The sequence below is a fragment of the Erpetoichthys calabaricus genome, chromosome 8, assembly GCF_900747795.2.
Source record: "Erpetoichthys calabaricus chromosome 8, fErpCal1.3, whole genome shotgun sequence".
Classification (NCBI taxonomy): domain Eukaryota; kingdom Metazoa; phylum Chordata; class Cladistia; order Polypteriformes; family Polypteridae; genus Erpetoichthys; species Erpetoichthys calabaricus.
This window is the reverse complement of record NC_041401.2, coordinates 19,869,596-19,885,709: the sequence shown is the minus strand read 5'-3', so window position 1 is coordinate 19,885,709 and position 16,114 is coordinate 19,869,596. Positions and strand designations below refer to the sequence as shown.

Below are 16,114 nucleotides of genomic sequence, written 5' to 3'. Positions count from 1 at the left end.
AGAACAAAAGTCTTGGTTGTTGCTTTTTGCAGATTACTTTTGTTTCAATTGAAATTAGTTCTGCGTAGTAACTGAATTAAAATCAAAACTGATTTGTATAAATACAATTGCTTAACCACAACAGGGTACAATTTATTTCCATTAATATACATGGTGTGCATCTAATCGCTGCGTGCATTTGTAGGGACTTCCCTCCAGTCTGCTGAACATGAAATACGGACGTATGAAACTCCAGACCAATCAGTAGCATCTTTAAATGAGTCCCATTGCCTTTTGTTTTGGACTAGTAGCTGAGAGGAGTATAGCGAAGCTAACCTGTCATTTATTCTGCTAATATGAGTACAGTAGAGGAAGGAACTTGGAACTGAACAAAATTCCATTTGTGGCATTTGGAAGCAGCTTGGATTTGACATTGATCAGACAGAGGTATTGTGCAAAATGTGCATCATCATGTGGTATCAGAATTCTATCGCTATCAGCAGACAATACACAGAACTCTACAATGAATGCATTGCAAAAAAGGTAAATGCAAGTAAAAATGTATCTGAAAGGCCAGCTGATCCAACGCAAACAGCTGACATGTTTGCGAGTGCATCAAGGAGACATTAAAATAAAGACACTGTCACATATTGTTAGTAAAAGACTTATTACCCTTGTACACTGCCAGCAAAAAGAGTTTGGAAACTAATCAAACATGATCAGAGATATAAGTTGTCTTTGCGCAATTTCTTTTCACGAATTGCCATCTGTGAACTATACATAAAATGCAAAACTGAAGCAGAATCGGACATAGCAAAACTAGAATACTACTCAACAACCACAGAGTTGTGATCATGCAGGACGACAGAGCCTCAGCTTAACAGTGCACTACAAAAGTGACAAATTTGAACTGAAAAGTCAGTGCTTCCAAACATCACATATCTTACTCAAGTCACGGATCTAACATATAAAAAGCAGTGTAATTAGTGGATCAGATTCCAGAGCTTCAACAACAGTCGTCAAATTCCAATCAGAATGTTTAATCAAAATGTAATCTACCTTAGTACTTCAAATTTGTCAACATCTACGTTCTTTCTTATATTAGACAGAAACATGATAATCATATAGAATTTATCACCTTAGGGATAGCACAGATGTGGATATGTTTACTGTGCAATGCATACACATTATTATAATAGTTGAATCATTAAATCATGATTGAATAAGTAGTATCAAGTACTTATTAATATAGAAGGATTTCTTTACTGTGTCTCCCATCTACTAGATTAATTTCTTAAAAAATGATGCACACATTGAGAAGGAGTTAGGAACATGCAAAGAAAATAGTGTAACTTTTTTTTTTTTTTTTACTTTTTCATTACCTAATTTACATATTTAAGTTATTTAAAAAATACATCAAAGAAAGTTGCCGAAATATTATTGTCACAATACCACCCATGGAGGAATTTGATGCTTGCATCAAATCATCACACATCTTTGGAGACGTTCAGAAAATGACACTGATGACTAATACAGAAGTTAATTTACAGGGAAAGGTGACTGCACAGAACTTTACTGAACAACTATTGTGCATGCAGCAACAGACGTTTTATGTTGATTTATGTCTGAAACAATTTCTTGTATGCTTTTCAGAAAACTGTTTTTTGGAAAAAATATTCAGCCCTCAAATAGTTAACTGGCCATGGTAAAGGAAATGTGCTTATTCCATGCATTCCTATGATCCCCACAGACATGCCTTTCATTTTTAAGTGACTACAATACCCAGTGTGACTTACATTTGCTATGGCAATAAATAAAGCTCAATGATAGTTACTTGCATTAAAGTTCATGCTTTTCTAAGGCCAACTACATGTTGCTTGCTCTAGGGTGGGGAAAACAATCTATTTACGCAAAGGAGGGGAAACAAAAATGTATATTGCAATGAATCTAAAGCTTTAATTAGCCATATTGTAATACTACATGTATGCACTTAGAGTAGAACAACAAAATGATCCACTGTTTGAATTTGTAAATTAAGAATCCTTGAATTAATCTGCAGGTGTTATTTTTTCATTTTAATATTTCAACAAATGTTCTAGATATAAGAAGCCTAGTAGTTTAAGCTTGCAAGTTATACAAACAAAATTTTATCATAAACAGAATTTAATCTTCCAGCTGCAAAACAAATAGATCAACTGAACTCTTACAAACAGAAAGAAGAGGCTAGTAAGATTCCAGATTAACAAATTACTAAAAAAAAAGTGTGAAAAGCAATTACAGAGCAACAGTTTGAACCAAAGTGGGTGAATATAAAAAAAAAAAAGAATCTATTAAATTCTATTAAAAGATCAAAGTGCAATGAAGGAGTTTATATGAAGAAGTTTATATCGCCCGACTTACTGAGTCAGGTTCGATTTCAAGATCCTGTTGTGTCCAACACGGGGGCAACATGATCCCTGGGAATATATTTTTTAGAAATGCAGCTCATACTTTGAACCTGTGTACATCTCGTCAGTAATCACGGCGAAAACATTAGGACAGGAGAAATATGGTACAAAGTATATACATCTCGTCAGTAATCATGGCGAAAACATTAGGACAGGAGAAATATGGTACAAAGTATATATTTAACTTGCTTTAAAATGTAGCTTTCATTACTAATATACGTTGCAGTATAATAATATCATACATACAAATATAGTTAAATAGAAGCCACTGGAATAGTGCAGTTCTTCACTGGGGTCTTTGATGACGGCAGTTTCTTATTTCAGCAGGAGCGTTCTTTTTACCACTGAGTCAATGTCACATCTGTGCTGACAAGGCTTCAGGCTTTGAGGCTGCCTGGCAAACTTAATACCCACACTATGCAAAATATATGAATCATGGTCTAAGTTAGCACCTTAAGTGATCTATACAAAGGTTCTAGTGCCATGTATGTAATAGGCTCTCTTTTGAAGACCATTCTGCCTTCGCCACTCAGACTAAAACAGTTTACCTGTTCCAATCACTAACCTTCAATTTATAGCCCCTTATGGTAGATTTGTTAAGGCTGTATGAAAATATTTCTTCTGCTTTCTTTTCATTAAATTGTATGCTAAACAGAAGTAATAAAACACATGCTTACCAATCATAGTATCAAATATTTATTTGTGGTTACACCTGTAAATTATAATACCATACAGTGGGAAGCTGCAGGTCCAAATGGCTATAATTTTTATAAATAGACGTACTCTTTGAATGAACACCTTACAGACCGGTTTCACTTGTGAAAAATATCTATAGTAGAGAAAGTTTTAGTAGACAAAATACTTAATATTAATGGATCAAACTGAACTTAACAGTCGACAATCTATTGTAAAACCTCTAATGATTTGATACACTACATATACACCTTCAAAGTTTAGCAATCTCTAGTTGTGGGAAAAGCATTCAAATTAATGAAATTTGGATATCATTTTACTGTGCTCAGTAAACCTGAATATAGACCCAGTATTTGTGCTTCCATCAAGTTAGTATACTCTAGCCCAGAAGCCCAGTTACAATTCTGGCTACTTCACATTTGAGCACACAACCAGACATGGCTATCCATTATTACTAATCCTTTATTCAAATGCGGCCACTGGATATCCATCTTCAACCCAACAGGTGGAAATAAAGGTGTTTTACAAAAGGCAAAGAAATGTTATAGATTTTTAGCATTACTGATCGTAGGGAATCTGTAAGATAAATTTATTTGATTTTACATTTTAATTTTGGATTCAAAATTAATTTGAAAAGCTCTTTTCCATAAACCAACTTATACATCACATCTTTGCACTTTCCAGTGACTGCCTCAGAGCAGTTTAGATATTTGGAAGCCATAATCACAAAGAAAAAGGAACATCTTTTAAAATTCACTTTTGCAACCTGATGGAAAATATCAAATGAAATTTTAAAGGTGGTCAAACTCCTCAATCTTCTTTAGGGGAGAAAACCGATATTGTTAAAATGAAAAAGCTTCCAAAACTTAGTTCTCTTTCAGAGTATTACCATATATATTAAATCCTTTTTCAAAAGGCTTGACTCAACTGTAAGCTCATTTATATGGAAGATTAAAAGGTCACGCATTAAAACAACAATGCTACAAAGATCTAGAGTGGAAGTTGGCATGGCATTACTTGACTTTCAGCTTTACTATTAGGTTGCAATTACTGGTACTTTAAGATGAAAGAACAAGTACATTATAATTAACATTAACTTGTTTGGTTACCACTGGAAAAAAATTTTGCTCTCTATATGATGTGATTAGTGCTACATATATCAGTAATCATCGTAAATGTACTAGCTGTCCAGCACTCATCAAAACATGGAACCAAAGCAAGAAACACTAAGGTAGAGATGTTGTTTACTATAGTATAAGGTTATACTTAATTTGTGGTGGTAATTAGGCATCTGGACCTACACAGATCTTTAAATTGACCAGTGTGTGTGCACCTATTGATCAACTAGGTCTTAAAAGATGGAATTGTTTAATAACACTATTTTTTTTTTTTTTTATAAGTCACACATATTAACAACCTGCCTACTTTCTCTAACAATCCAACACCATCCATTCTTGAATTTATATTTAGCTAATAATAAAGAGAATAATCAGCAGAATGAACTTGCCCTATATTATATGCAAAGCATGTTTTAAAATGATTCCACTGCCCCTCGACTATCTTTATACCTACTGTTAAAGCCTATCTGTTCAAATTTTCTCCACCAATGTAGAACAATTTTAGTCTTTACATTTGCACTCAACCAAAGCACTACAAATTGTGCATTATGGTCACTGGACAAACTGGTGAGGAAGGCAGGCTCTTAACATTATACATTAACATTATACGAAGTTATTGTCTGTTTTACCTGCATTGTTATCACTCTTTAATTTAATATTGTTTTTTAGTCAGTATGCTGCTTCTGGAGTATGTGAATTTCCCATTGGGATTAATAAAGTATCTATCTATCTACTTTGACCCTAGTGGTTCAACAATCACCTCTATACCTTGAAATCTACCCCGATTATTACAAAATAATAAATCTAAAAAGGCCTTCTTCCATGCTGGTGCATTAACATACTGTTCTTTTTTATATTTCAAAGTAGAAACTCCTGTTCCTGTACTCTACTTGCAAGGTTATAGCCCCATTAATATTTGGGTAATTAAAGAATATTATCTCTCTAAACTTAGCCTTTTGGATATTATTAAAAAGATGCACACTGAAATTAATGTCTGTATTATAGGTCTATGGCATAGTAAAATAAGGCCTTAATCCGTTACACTTTTTTCCTGAATCCATCTTACATCTTGCCTGAAGAAGGGGCCTGAGTTGCCTCGAAAGCTTGCATATTGTAATCTTTTAGTTAGCCAATAAAAGGTGTCATTTTGCTTCGCTTTCCTGAATCCATAAATCTTCACTAAGCTGTGGGTCTCATTGTCCAATTGAAGACTATGAGCACTTAAATTAAGCTTTACATAAATGGCAACCACCCCTTTTTTCCTTGAGGTCGCTCCTAAAAAATATTTAACCATCTAAGTTATGCTCCTCTCTGTTATTTAGCCAGGTTTTTGTTATTGGTACAATATCAGAATTATGCTAGGCGAAATACAACTCCAACTTGCTTGTTTTACGTTTGATACGTTTATTTTTCAAACAAGCAATTTTTAATAAGCTATTTTATTTTGCCATTTTATTTTTCAGTTAGAAATTCAGTTACTATGCATGTGTGCTGTTCCACTACTATTTGTCACTTCATGTACAGATCTAAACCTAGTCTATCCTAATCTCTCTGACACTTCACATCCCAGGTTTAAATGTAACTCAATATAGCAGAACAGGTCTCCATCTGTTCCAAAAGAAGACATAATGCCCCATAAATCTAGATCCTTTTATCCTACACAATGGCTTAAACCTTCTAATCTCACTCTTACCTGGACTGGTGTTTGACACAGGCAGAACTTAGAGAAGACTACCTTATACATTCAGCTCCTCTTCTTGGCACCCAACTCTTTAAAAATTTGGTCTGCAGAACAGACAGCCTGCCCTTATGTATGTCATTTGTTCCAACATGAACAATGACAACTGAATCCAATCTCGCTCCAACCAAGAGACTACCAACCTTTCCTGGGAAGTGACCACACATGCACTCAGAAGGCAACATACTGTGCGAGACACAGTTTTTAGAGATGATATTTTGTCTTTGAATAGAGGTCACGAATGTAACCTTTACGCAATGCCAGGAAAGGGGTGCTTCTATTAATATCTCAGGCAGGGAACTCAACCTGAAATTGTTCATTGGGTACACATTCCAATCTTAAAATTAACCAAAATACACCAGGCGCCGGACCCTAATTATGAATTGCTTCATCCTTGACATTTTTCAGAAAGTGATTTGCCTGCATGTAGCGTCAGCTTTACAGTTTCCATAATTCTCTAATGGCACTGTTTGAAGTAACACTGGATGGGAATTCATTTAAAGCTAAACTACAATATGCAATGAATCAACTGATTCTGCTTAACTGGATGGATCCTAATGTCAATGGGAAGGTGACATGGTATATTATTTTAACACCTGAAAAACATCAAAATTTAACTTGAGTGGAACTTGTTCCAAGAATTCAACAAGAATTTATTAATGTTATTCTAAAAATACTCAGAGTACAGCTTTATTTTCCTTTTCACCTCCAATGTTTTAATCTACTATACGAGGAAAAAATATGTTATGTGAATGTTAATAGCCATTATTCTTTTTTCCCTTCAAATGGGTCATTGAAATTAGTATAGGTGAGGTTTTATGATTGATGTACCTTATATACTGTAATGCGATTTTTATAGAATTGCTTGCTTGAGTAGATCTCTTATTGTAATGCACATAAGCTAAAACTAAATCTAAAAAATGCTAAGTGCACCTTGCAAACAATTACCCTTTCCTCACTTAGAAGTTTAATGAAGTGCACAATAGGAGCATGAAAGTTCAATCTTACTGAAAGATACTGAACATTTTCTAAAACCACACCTCATTTTTTTAATTACACATACAACATACAGCAATAAGAAAAACATATACTAACTGCTAGATAAATATATTTGACAGAAAAAAGTATCAGCAGTGCTGACAGGGTAATGAAAGTCTCAGAAATGTAATTAGCCAAGGACTATTTTATTATGTTACTTAAGACCCAGATAACATATAACAAAATGTAAAAACCCTCCACCAAAACACAGAATCAAAAGTGAAGTGAAATTGAAGTTATAGAAACTGTCCTTTCTATAAATGAATGGAAGGATGGTGTAGAGTAAAATACCTGTAAAATCTATTAAAAAATACAATCATACAAATTTATACAAACATAATTAGGGATGAATGTCAGAAAAACAGGAAAAATTAAAACACTCAAGTTACCTTATAAACTTCACTAAATCCTCCTCTTCCCAAGAGATGCAACAGTAAATACCTATCATTTAATGTTGGATGGTCTTTAAACCTGAAAATAAAAATATTTTCAGAAAATAGAAATTGATAAAGTACTGAATTTTACAAGATTCAATTACATTAAATTGATAATTGCAACACATTTGATAATCTTAAAAATGACTACACATTTTCAGCAATACAAATGATAAATTGTCTTATGATAAATAGGTTGTTTTTCTAAATTTGCTTAACTTTATATGTGAAATCATTTACAATGATTTTCTGAATATCCTTATACCAATATAAAATGGAGCATAAATCCAGTAAATTCCAGAGAGCATCTGAAAAGGGAATGTAAAAGTAGAACAGAGTCAAATTAATGCGCTGTATAGCTTCCTTACATTCATAAATTTAAGGGAAATGAATGATGGCTTTCCAGGTAATAATGTTAAGAGCATTAAGCAGCTGTTACCTGTTTAGTGGTGTAATTATTTCAGATAATAGTGGCAACAGCCGAAGTTAAATGTATTAACGATTATAACAATAATAATAATTATAATATTTAACTATTAAACCTATTGAATGGGCAAAAATTAAACACTGACATAAGGTTTCCCACATCATAATATGAAGAAAGATGTGGGAAACCTTATTTTAATGTGTCTTAAAAAAGGTTGGCAATATGGCACCATATCAAACTAAATTTAAAACAACTATTTTCATACACTGATAATTTCTGTATAATCTATTTTATTATATTACATATCTATTGAGTATATTTATGTATCTAGATTGCAAATAGTAATATGCACATTGATGCAATGTATGGTAACTACACGTCAATATTGCTGCTACTTCCTTGTCTTGTCTTTGTACAATGTCTTGTTTGTGTTTTAATTTTAAACTTAAATTTTAATTCTATTTTTAATTTATTATTTGCACTTCATGTTGTTACACTGTGGACCCTGAGCTTCACAATTTCGTCTATCTGTATAATTGTACATGGTTGAGATGACAATAAAGTTCACTTTGACATTTTTTCAGTGTTCAAAGTCAAAGCATTGCAGTTGTCTTAAATTAAGTCTAACGTTTTCACATGACTGTATTTACTCCTTAACATAGGGGTGGGCGGTATGACCAAAATTCTATATCACGGTATTTTTCTAAATTATCCCGGTTTCACAGTATTCAACGGTATTTTTTTCCCCATGCATGAGTGGATGTTAACCACATTTTCCACTGCAATTACTGGCTAAGAATAACCTATTCCACTGTCAAGAGTATTGTACATTGTACAAAAAAAAAACATTTTAATGTGCACACAAGTATTAATACAGTTTTGCATTGCCCCATAAAGTGATAGTTTTCAAGGGGGTGGCACTAATGGAGAAGGTATCACATTGCATGACAGATGCAGTCAAAATATAGAACCTTTTTATTGAACAAATTTTGCAAAAACAAACTATAATTTTGACAACATATTTTCAACCATACAAAGACGCATTTAGACTTAGTAAAATATCCAGAAGTGCTTGTCAAATATTGTATTGCACCGAATATGTCTTAGAAAAGGAATAGTAAATAGTTTTTGTAAACAAACTACACTTTCTGTTAATGTTAACAATCACTGTCCACTGACACGTTAAAGTGACTTTTTAAACAACTTTATCATCATTAAACTGCGTAATATTTAAACTAATAAATAATAACAAAAAAATAAATAATAGTATTATTACTGATAGTTGCACTATTACTTCAAGACTTCAAAGCCCAGGTGCATTACACAGTATTCACCAAATTAAAATAAAATACAACAAGTGCAACTTGGTGAAGACATCTTTACCAGCTGAACCATCATTTAGGCAAACTGCATTAATATGGACCTTGCTTCAAGCTAAGCTATACTGGGAAGAAAAAAACAAACTATATGTCGAGAACAAAGTCAACATTTCCACTTTATTCTCGCCGTTTATGTCGAGATTAAAGTCGACATTTCCACTTTATTCTCATAGTTTACTTCATAATTAAAGTAGAATGTCGTAAACTAAACTTCTTCCTAAAATCAATGTTTAATCAAATTACTTAAATTTACCCCGTCATAAATTAATGCAGCACATTAAATGCTTTGTGTTACGTTCCCCGACCCAGTGGTTAATCACTACGCTTCTTAAACGGACTTCCTCCGCAACTAAGAGAAGACAGCGATCACCATACAGAATCCATTCACTTCATGATATTCCTGCTTTCTGAAAATTTAGAATGCTAAGATAAATACTTGATATCATTTTCACGATGAAATGCATTAAAGCAGGTATTACACATGCACGGTAGTGAGGCGGTAGTGCTGCTCCCTCACAGTAAGGGGTCCCCAGGTGTATGTTCAGTGTAGAGAACTTTATGGCAGGTGTGACGAGGCTCCAAAAAACTGGATGTATGAATAGCTATTGCACAGGTTTAACTTAAATATTGTGTAAATGTTGGGTTTGTGGTCTGCTGGTCGGAGGCACGAACACAGAATTCAATGCATGTTCTTCTGAGCGGGCTCTCTTTATTGCATGCATGCTGTCTCTATCTGACGTAGGCTACCAAAACCCCAGTTCCTATCCTTCCTTTTTCTTTCACCACATAACCACATAACCAATCACCACACGATAAACGTCTTTGCGAAATTAAAACTACAGTGATCCCACGCTATATCACGCTTCGCCTTTCGCGGCTTCACTCTATCACGGATTTTATATGTAAGCATATTTAAATATATATCGCGGATTTTTTGCTGGTTCGCGGATTTCTGAGGACAATGGGTCTTTTAATTTCTGGTACATGCTTCCTCAGTTGGTTTGCCCAGTTGATTTCATACAAGGGACGCTATTGGCAGATGGCTGAGAAGCTACCCAACTTACTTCCTCTCTCTCTCTCTTGCGCTGACTTTCTCTGATCCTGACATAGGGGGTGTGAGCAGGGGGGCTGTTCGCACACCTAGACGATACGGACGCTTGTCTAAAAATGCTGAAAGATTATCTTCACGTTGCCACCTTGTGTGTGCAGCTGCTTCGTGAAGCGACATGCTGCACGGTGCTGCGCATACTTAAAAGCTCAAAGGGCACGTATTGATTTTTGACTTTGTTTTTCTCTGTCTCTCTCTCTCTCTCTCCCCCTGCTCCTGACGGAGGGGGTGTGAACTGCCGCCTTCAACAGGTTTGTATCGGAGGTGCTTTGCATACTTAAAAGCCAAACAGCCCTATTGATTTGTTTGCTTTCCTCTCTGCTTCCTTTGAAGAGGAAGATATGTTTGCATTCTTTTAATTGTGAGACAGAACTGTCATCTCTGTCTTGTCATGGAGCACAGTTTAAACTTTTGAAAAAGAGACAAATGTTTGTTTGCAGTTTTTGAATAACGTTCATGTCTCTCTACAACCTCCTGTGTTTCTGCACAAATCTGTGACCCAAGCATGACAATATAAAAATAACCATATAAACATTTGGTTTCTACTTCGCGGATTTTCTTATTTCGCGGGTGGCTCTGGAACGCAACCCCCGCGATGGAGGAGGGATTACTGTAGTTATAAAAACTTAGCCCACGGAGTGTTCAGAACTTTAAAAATATCTTCGTTATACATGTTTAATTATGCCATCCATTCAGAGTTGCGCCCATCTCTGAACGAATCACTTAACACAAAGCATTTAATGTGCTATATAACTTATGACGGGGTTTGAGAAAATCTAGTAAATTAAATATTCATTTTATGATGAGGTTTAGTTTACGATGTTCTATTTTAATGACAAATTACGAGAATAAAGTCAAAAGAATATATTCTCGTCATAAGCGTCAAGATTAAAGTGGAAATGTCGAGAATAATGTCAAAATGTTGTCACACTATTACACAGTACCCAGGTACTAATATTACACTGTATTGAAAACAAATAAAACAAGTAAAACTTGGCTTGCAGTATTATCCAGTAGTATAGTGATGTGATGAAGACCATGGAGAGGCTGCTGCTTCACCACCTTAGGCCACAGGTTCAACACGCCCTTGACCCTCTGCAGTTTGCATATCAGGAGAAGGTGGGAGCGGAAGATGCCATCATCTATATGCTACACCGATCCCTCTCTCACTTGGACAGAGGCAGTGGTGCTGTAAGAATTATGTTTCTAGACTTCTCTAGCGCCTTCAACACAATCCAACCTCTGCTCCTTAGGGACAAGCTGACAGAGATGGGATTAGATTCATACCTAGTGGCATGGATCGTGGACTATCTTAAAGACAGACCTCAGTATGTGCGTCTTGGGAACTGCACGTCTGACATTGTGGTCAGCAACACAGGAGCGCCACAAGGGACTGTACTTTCTCCGGTCCTGTTCAGCCTATATACATCGGACTTCAAATACAACTCGGAGTCCTGCCATGTGCAAAAGTTCGCTGATGACACTGCTATCGTGGGCTGTATCAGGAATGGGCTGGAGGAGGAGTATAGGGACCTAATCAATGACTTTGTTAAATGGTCCGACTCAAACCACCTACACCTGAACACCAGCAAAACCAAGGAGCTGGTGGTGGATTTTAGGAGGCCCAGACCCCTCATAGACCCAGTGATCATCAAAGGTGACTGTGTGCAGATGGTGCAGACCTATAAATATCTGGGAGTGCAGCTGGATGATAAATTAGACTGGACTGCCAATACTGATGCGCTGTGCAAGAAAGGACAAAGCCGGTTACACTTCCTTAGAAGGCTGGCTTCCTTCAACATCTGCAATAAGATGCTGCAGATGTTCTATCAAACAGTTGTGGCGAGCGCCCTCTTCTACGCAGTGGTGTGCTGGGGAGGCAGCATTAAGAGGAAAGACGCCTCACGCCTGGACAAACTGGTGAGGAAGGCAGGCTCTATTGTTGGCATGGAGCTGGACAGTTTAACATCTGTGGTAGAGCGAAGGGCGCTCAGCAGGCTCCTATCAATTATGGAGAATCCACTGCATCCACTAAATAATGTCATCTCCAGACAGAAGAGCAGCTTCAGCGACAGACTGCTGTCACTGTCCTGCTCCACAGACAGATTGAGGAGATCGTTCCTCCCCCAAACTATGCGACTCTTTAATTCCACCAGGGGGGGTAAACGTTAATATTTAACATTATACATAGTTATTGTCTGTTTTTTTTCACCTGTATTATTATCATTCTTTAATTTAATATTATTTATTGTATCAGTATGCTGCTGCTGAAGAATGTGAATTTCCCATTGGGATTAATAAAGTATCTATCTATCTATCTATCTATCTATAGAAACAGTATTTACACATCTGACCTTTTAAAACTAAAGCATCGCCAGGCGACAGACGTGACTGTTTTTTTTTCGGCTCTCTGTCCATTTTCACCGCACGGCATACCTATGCTACCGCCCACTATTTGGTGGTGTAGCAGTGAAAAAGGTCCCCATATGAACCGTTTCCCGCTGCGCCACGTTCCGAACGTCGTTTAGGCAATTTAAACCGATGTTGCGGTATAAGAAAAATCCATATCATAAAAAAAAATAATAAACGGTTTTCGGTATGAACCGGTATACCGCCCAGCACTACCTTAACAACTAAACTTCACATGAAAAAAAAACTGTTTCTTGCAAACTAAATGCTACTAAATTTCAGTAAACTGTACTCTATGATAGATCTTAAAGAGCGTTCACCGTTTTTGAAACAGTGAACCTCTAAATTAAACTGAACTGCAAAGGTTGATGACAGCAGTCAGTAAAATGATAAACTTACCAAATTCTTAAGCAGACACAAAAAGACTGTACTAAACATCTGTATTGAATAAACCTTTATTGACTTATTATACCCTGCACTTAAATTCTGTGTCAAAGTTTGAAAAGCAGCAGAACCCTGCAATGCAGGATAAATAAAACACAAGACACGACACGACACTTGTGCCTTAGGCAACAAGACTGGTAATTAGAAGTACTGCAGCAATACCTAAAATGTGTATTGGGCACTTAATTTTTACTTCATATCCTTGTGTACATTTCTCTGTTGCTCTTCTGTCTGAGTTAAGAATTTTAAAAGACGTACTGAAATGCATTTTCTATTCAGAGAATATGATAGAGACGATTATTACTAATAAAGTCTCCCATAACATGAATAATGATGCAAGGTGTTTCATCAACTAAAAACTTAAAAACACAGGTGCACTGAACTATCGCAAAAGCAAACATTCCTACCAAAATGTCTCAGTGGTAATATGGATTCATTAAGAGACAACTATCACCAACAACCCAATATCCTGTTACTGTTTTTCTCACAGCTATTATTCAAAACCTGATTCATCTTACAGTTATTGATCCTTTATGCATCTTGCAAGCACAGAAATTAATTCAATTCTTGTTGACTCAAACAGCATTTTTTTATTTTTAGTGGATGTGGGAGAAAATATTTCTGCACACAGAAAACAGCTTGTAAGCATCAGTGAAGAACTGTACACAATTCATCACTTGGGGGCAAAGTCGAAAAGATAGCCAGTACTGAAATAACAGTTTCTCTAATTCTATTAATAAACAAGGAAATTATATCTCAAAAACTAGAATGAAAGGATAGGATGAAAAGGCAGAATACATCTCTTGATGAAACTTACTGAGAGTTGTCTTCATTATTGATTCGTTTCAGCTCTCGTATATGAAGATTTCGGACTCTCTCAAGACGCTCTAGTTCTGCTTGAATTTCAGCTTCTTCCTATGTAGAAATAATTTACACTATCTTTTAAATAGTTTAAAAAAGCAGAATGTCATATCAAAACATTCAACACTTATGCATGACTAATGCTAGAGGTAACAAAATTTAGAGGCCAGGCTGACTACTTGTAGATAATTGGTTGGTGCAAATAAAATTAATTATCTGACTAGATAAAATACTGTAGGTGTTAAATGAATTTTAGGCTACACTGAGAAATAAGCCTGTGATAAAATATTAAAACAATTTATAATACTTCCTTGAAATATGAAATATATAATATAAAAACTGACCTTTTTCAAGTGCCCTAATCGAAGTTTGAAAATTTCTTCCTGTTCATGATACTCTGCCACTGTTAATCTGACAAATAAAGGAAAATATATGCATTTTTAAATTAGAAATCAAACAGACTGTAGATATTTTAAGGCAACACTTAGCTGATTATTCTTTTGTGTTGTAATCCCTATAATAAACCTTTTTTTTTAAAAAATATATTACACCTTAACACTTCTACAATGTCTCAAAATGGCAACATCTCCAAACAGTGAGTAATAGATGAACTTTCTTGGCTCTTACAGTTGTGGCAGGCTGGGTTTTAAAAATGGGTCATTTTCTGCCCCATTCACAGCTTTAGTTTTCCTTTGCTTTGGCTCAGTGTTAGCAGTTGGTGTCTGAGAGCTATTTGCTGTTGGTGGTTTTCTCTTGGCTAAAAGCTTTCTTTGTCTTTCTATGTCTTCACGTTGCTGATTTATCCATTCTTGCTGCCTTAGGTCAAAACAGGAAACAAGAGAGAGATATACAAAACTAAATTAAAACCAAATTGATGAAAATGTTTATGATTACATTATTGTTCTCCAATATAACTAAATTCAGGTATACTGACACCTCACTTCTACAATCTTAAGTACTGTAAAAGGTCTACAATGCTGCTTTGAGTGCCTAGACTGTCAGAAAACTCAATTTACAAAAAGAAAAGGTGCCTTCCTTACAGAGCATTACAAGATGTTTTGCTTATTTTTGGTTACAAATATATTACCGTGAAACTTAGAATAGGAATCGAGTTATAACAAAGCCACTGCTAAGCAGCAGATAATTGTTAGATTTTAGCAGCTTAAAGCAAGCAGAGGGATATATCACCTATCCATCAAATACCATTACACCGTTTACGGAATATGGGAGGTATTTTCTGCAATAACGGAAATGAAAAGCAAAAACGAAAAGTGCAAATAAGCACTGGCTCCACATGCTACTCATTGAATTTTCATTTTCCACTTTGCATTGTCATTTCAAGTTCTCAAAATGCAAATAGTGTGGGTCAATGGGTGGGGCTTTGCATCTTGATTTCCTACAATTCTCTGTCCTTCGTAGTTGTAGCCACTAGAATCCTTCTCACCGGTGGAGCTAGTTCTTATTTGCATTTTACTTTTAATTTTTACAGCTTCATTGCTATTCACACTGAAAATGAAATTGCAAATGGTGCTATTTCATTTCATTTTTAATTATTGCAGCATATTGCACAAAGACTGGAAAAATGAAATCGAAAACGAAAGATTGTATTTTCATTTTATAATTTTAATTTTCATATCTTTTTGGAGAAAAATCGCTGCCATATAAAGAATTGATTAAAAAAAAATTTTAGAAATCTACAAAAAAAAAAAAAAAAGATACTTGCTTAACAAGGTTTTGAAATGCAAAACCATCTGTCCACTGTTCAGTGAAAGAAGCCCCATGCCGTACAGTAGTAAAGTGGCCAAGGCGAAGTCTATCCTGCATGCTTTTCTCTCTGCAAGCCTGTTTCTCCTGTGTGCTCTGAAACAAAACATTAAATTATCAGATAAGGCATTCAACAATTACCCAAATTTCCTTTTTCTATAACATACTGTACATAATCAATAAACTGAAAACTACTTTTTAAATATCAGAAAGCTTAGACTGTAAACCTCATAGTAAAATCAATCAAATATGAAAAAAAAAATCATATTAAGATT

General features: G+C 35.2%; 1 protein-coding gene across 4 annotated transcripts in view; it reads right to left on the bottom strand.

Moving 5' to 3' along the window:
* Window positions 1-16,114, bottom strand: part of tlk1a (tousled-like kinase 1a) — a 134,902-nt gene that overhangs the window by 29,292 nt on the left and 89,496 nt on the right. For all 4 annotated transcript variants that reach the window (XM_051930625.1, XM_051930624.1, XM_051930622.1 and 1 more), the window contains exons 10-14: window positions 15,795-15,935; window positions 14,703-14,887; window positions 14,420-14,486; window positions 14,032-14,129; window positions 7,403-7,484 (exon numbers count right to left, since the gene is read on the bottom strand). In XM_051930625.1, the coding sequence (XP_051786585.1) occupies window positions 7,403-7,484; window positions 14,032-14,129; window positions 14,420-14,486; window positions 14,703-14,887; window positions 15,795-15,935 (573 nt within the window). The remainder of the gene's footprint in view (window positions 1-7,402; window positions 7,485-14,031; window positions 14,130-14,419; window positions 14,487-14,702; window positions 14,888-15,794; window positions 15,936-16,114) is intronic.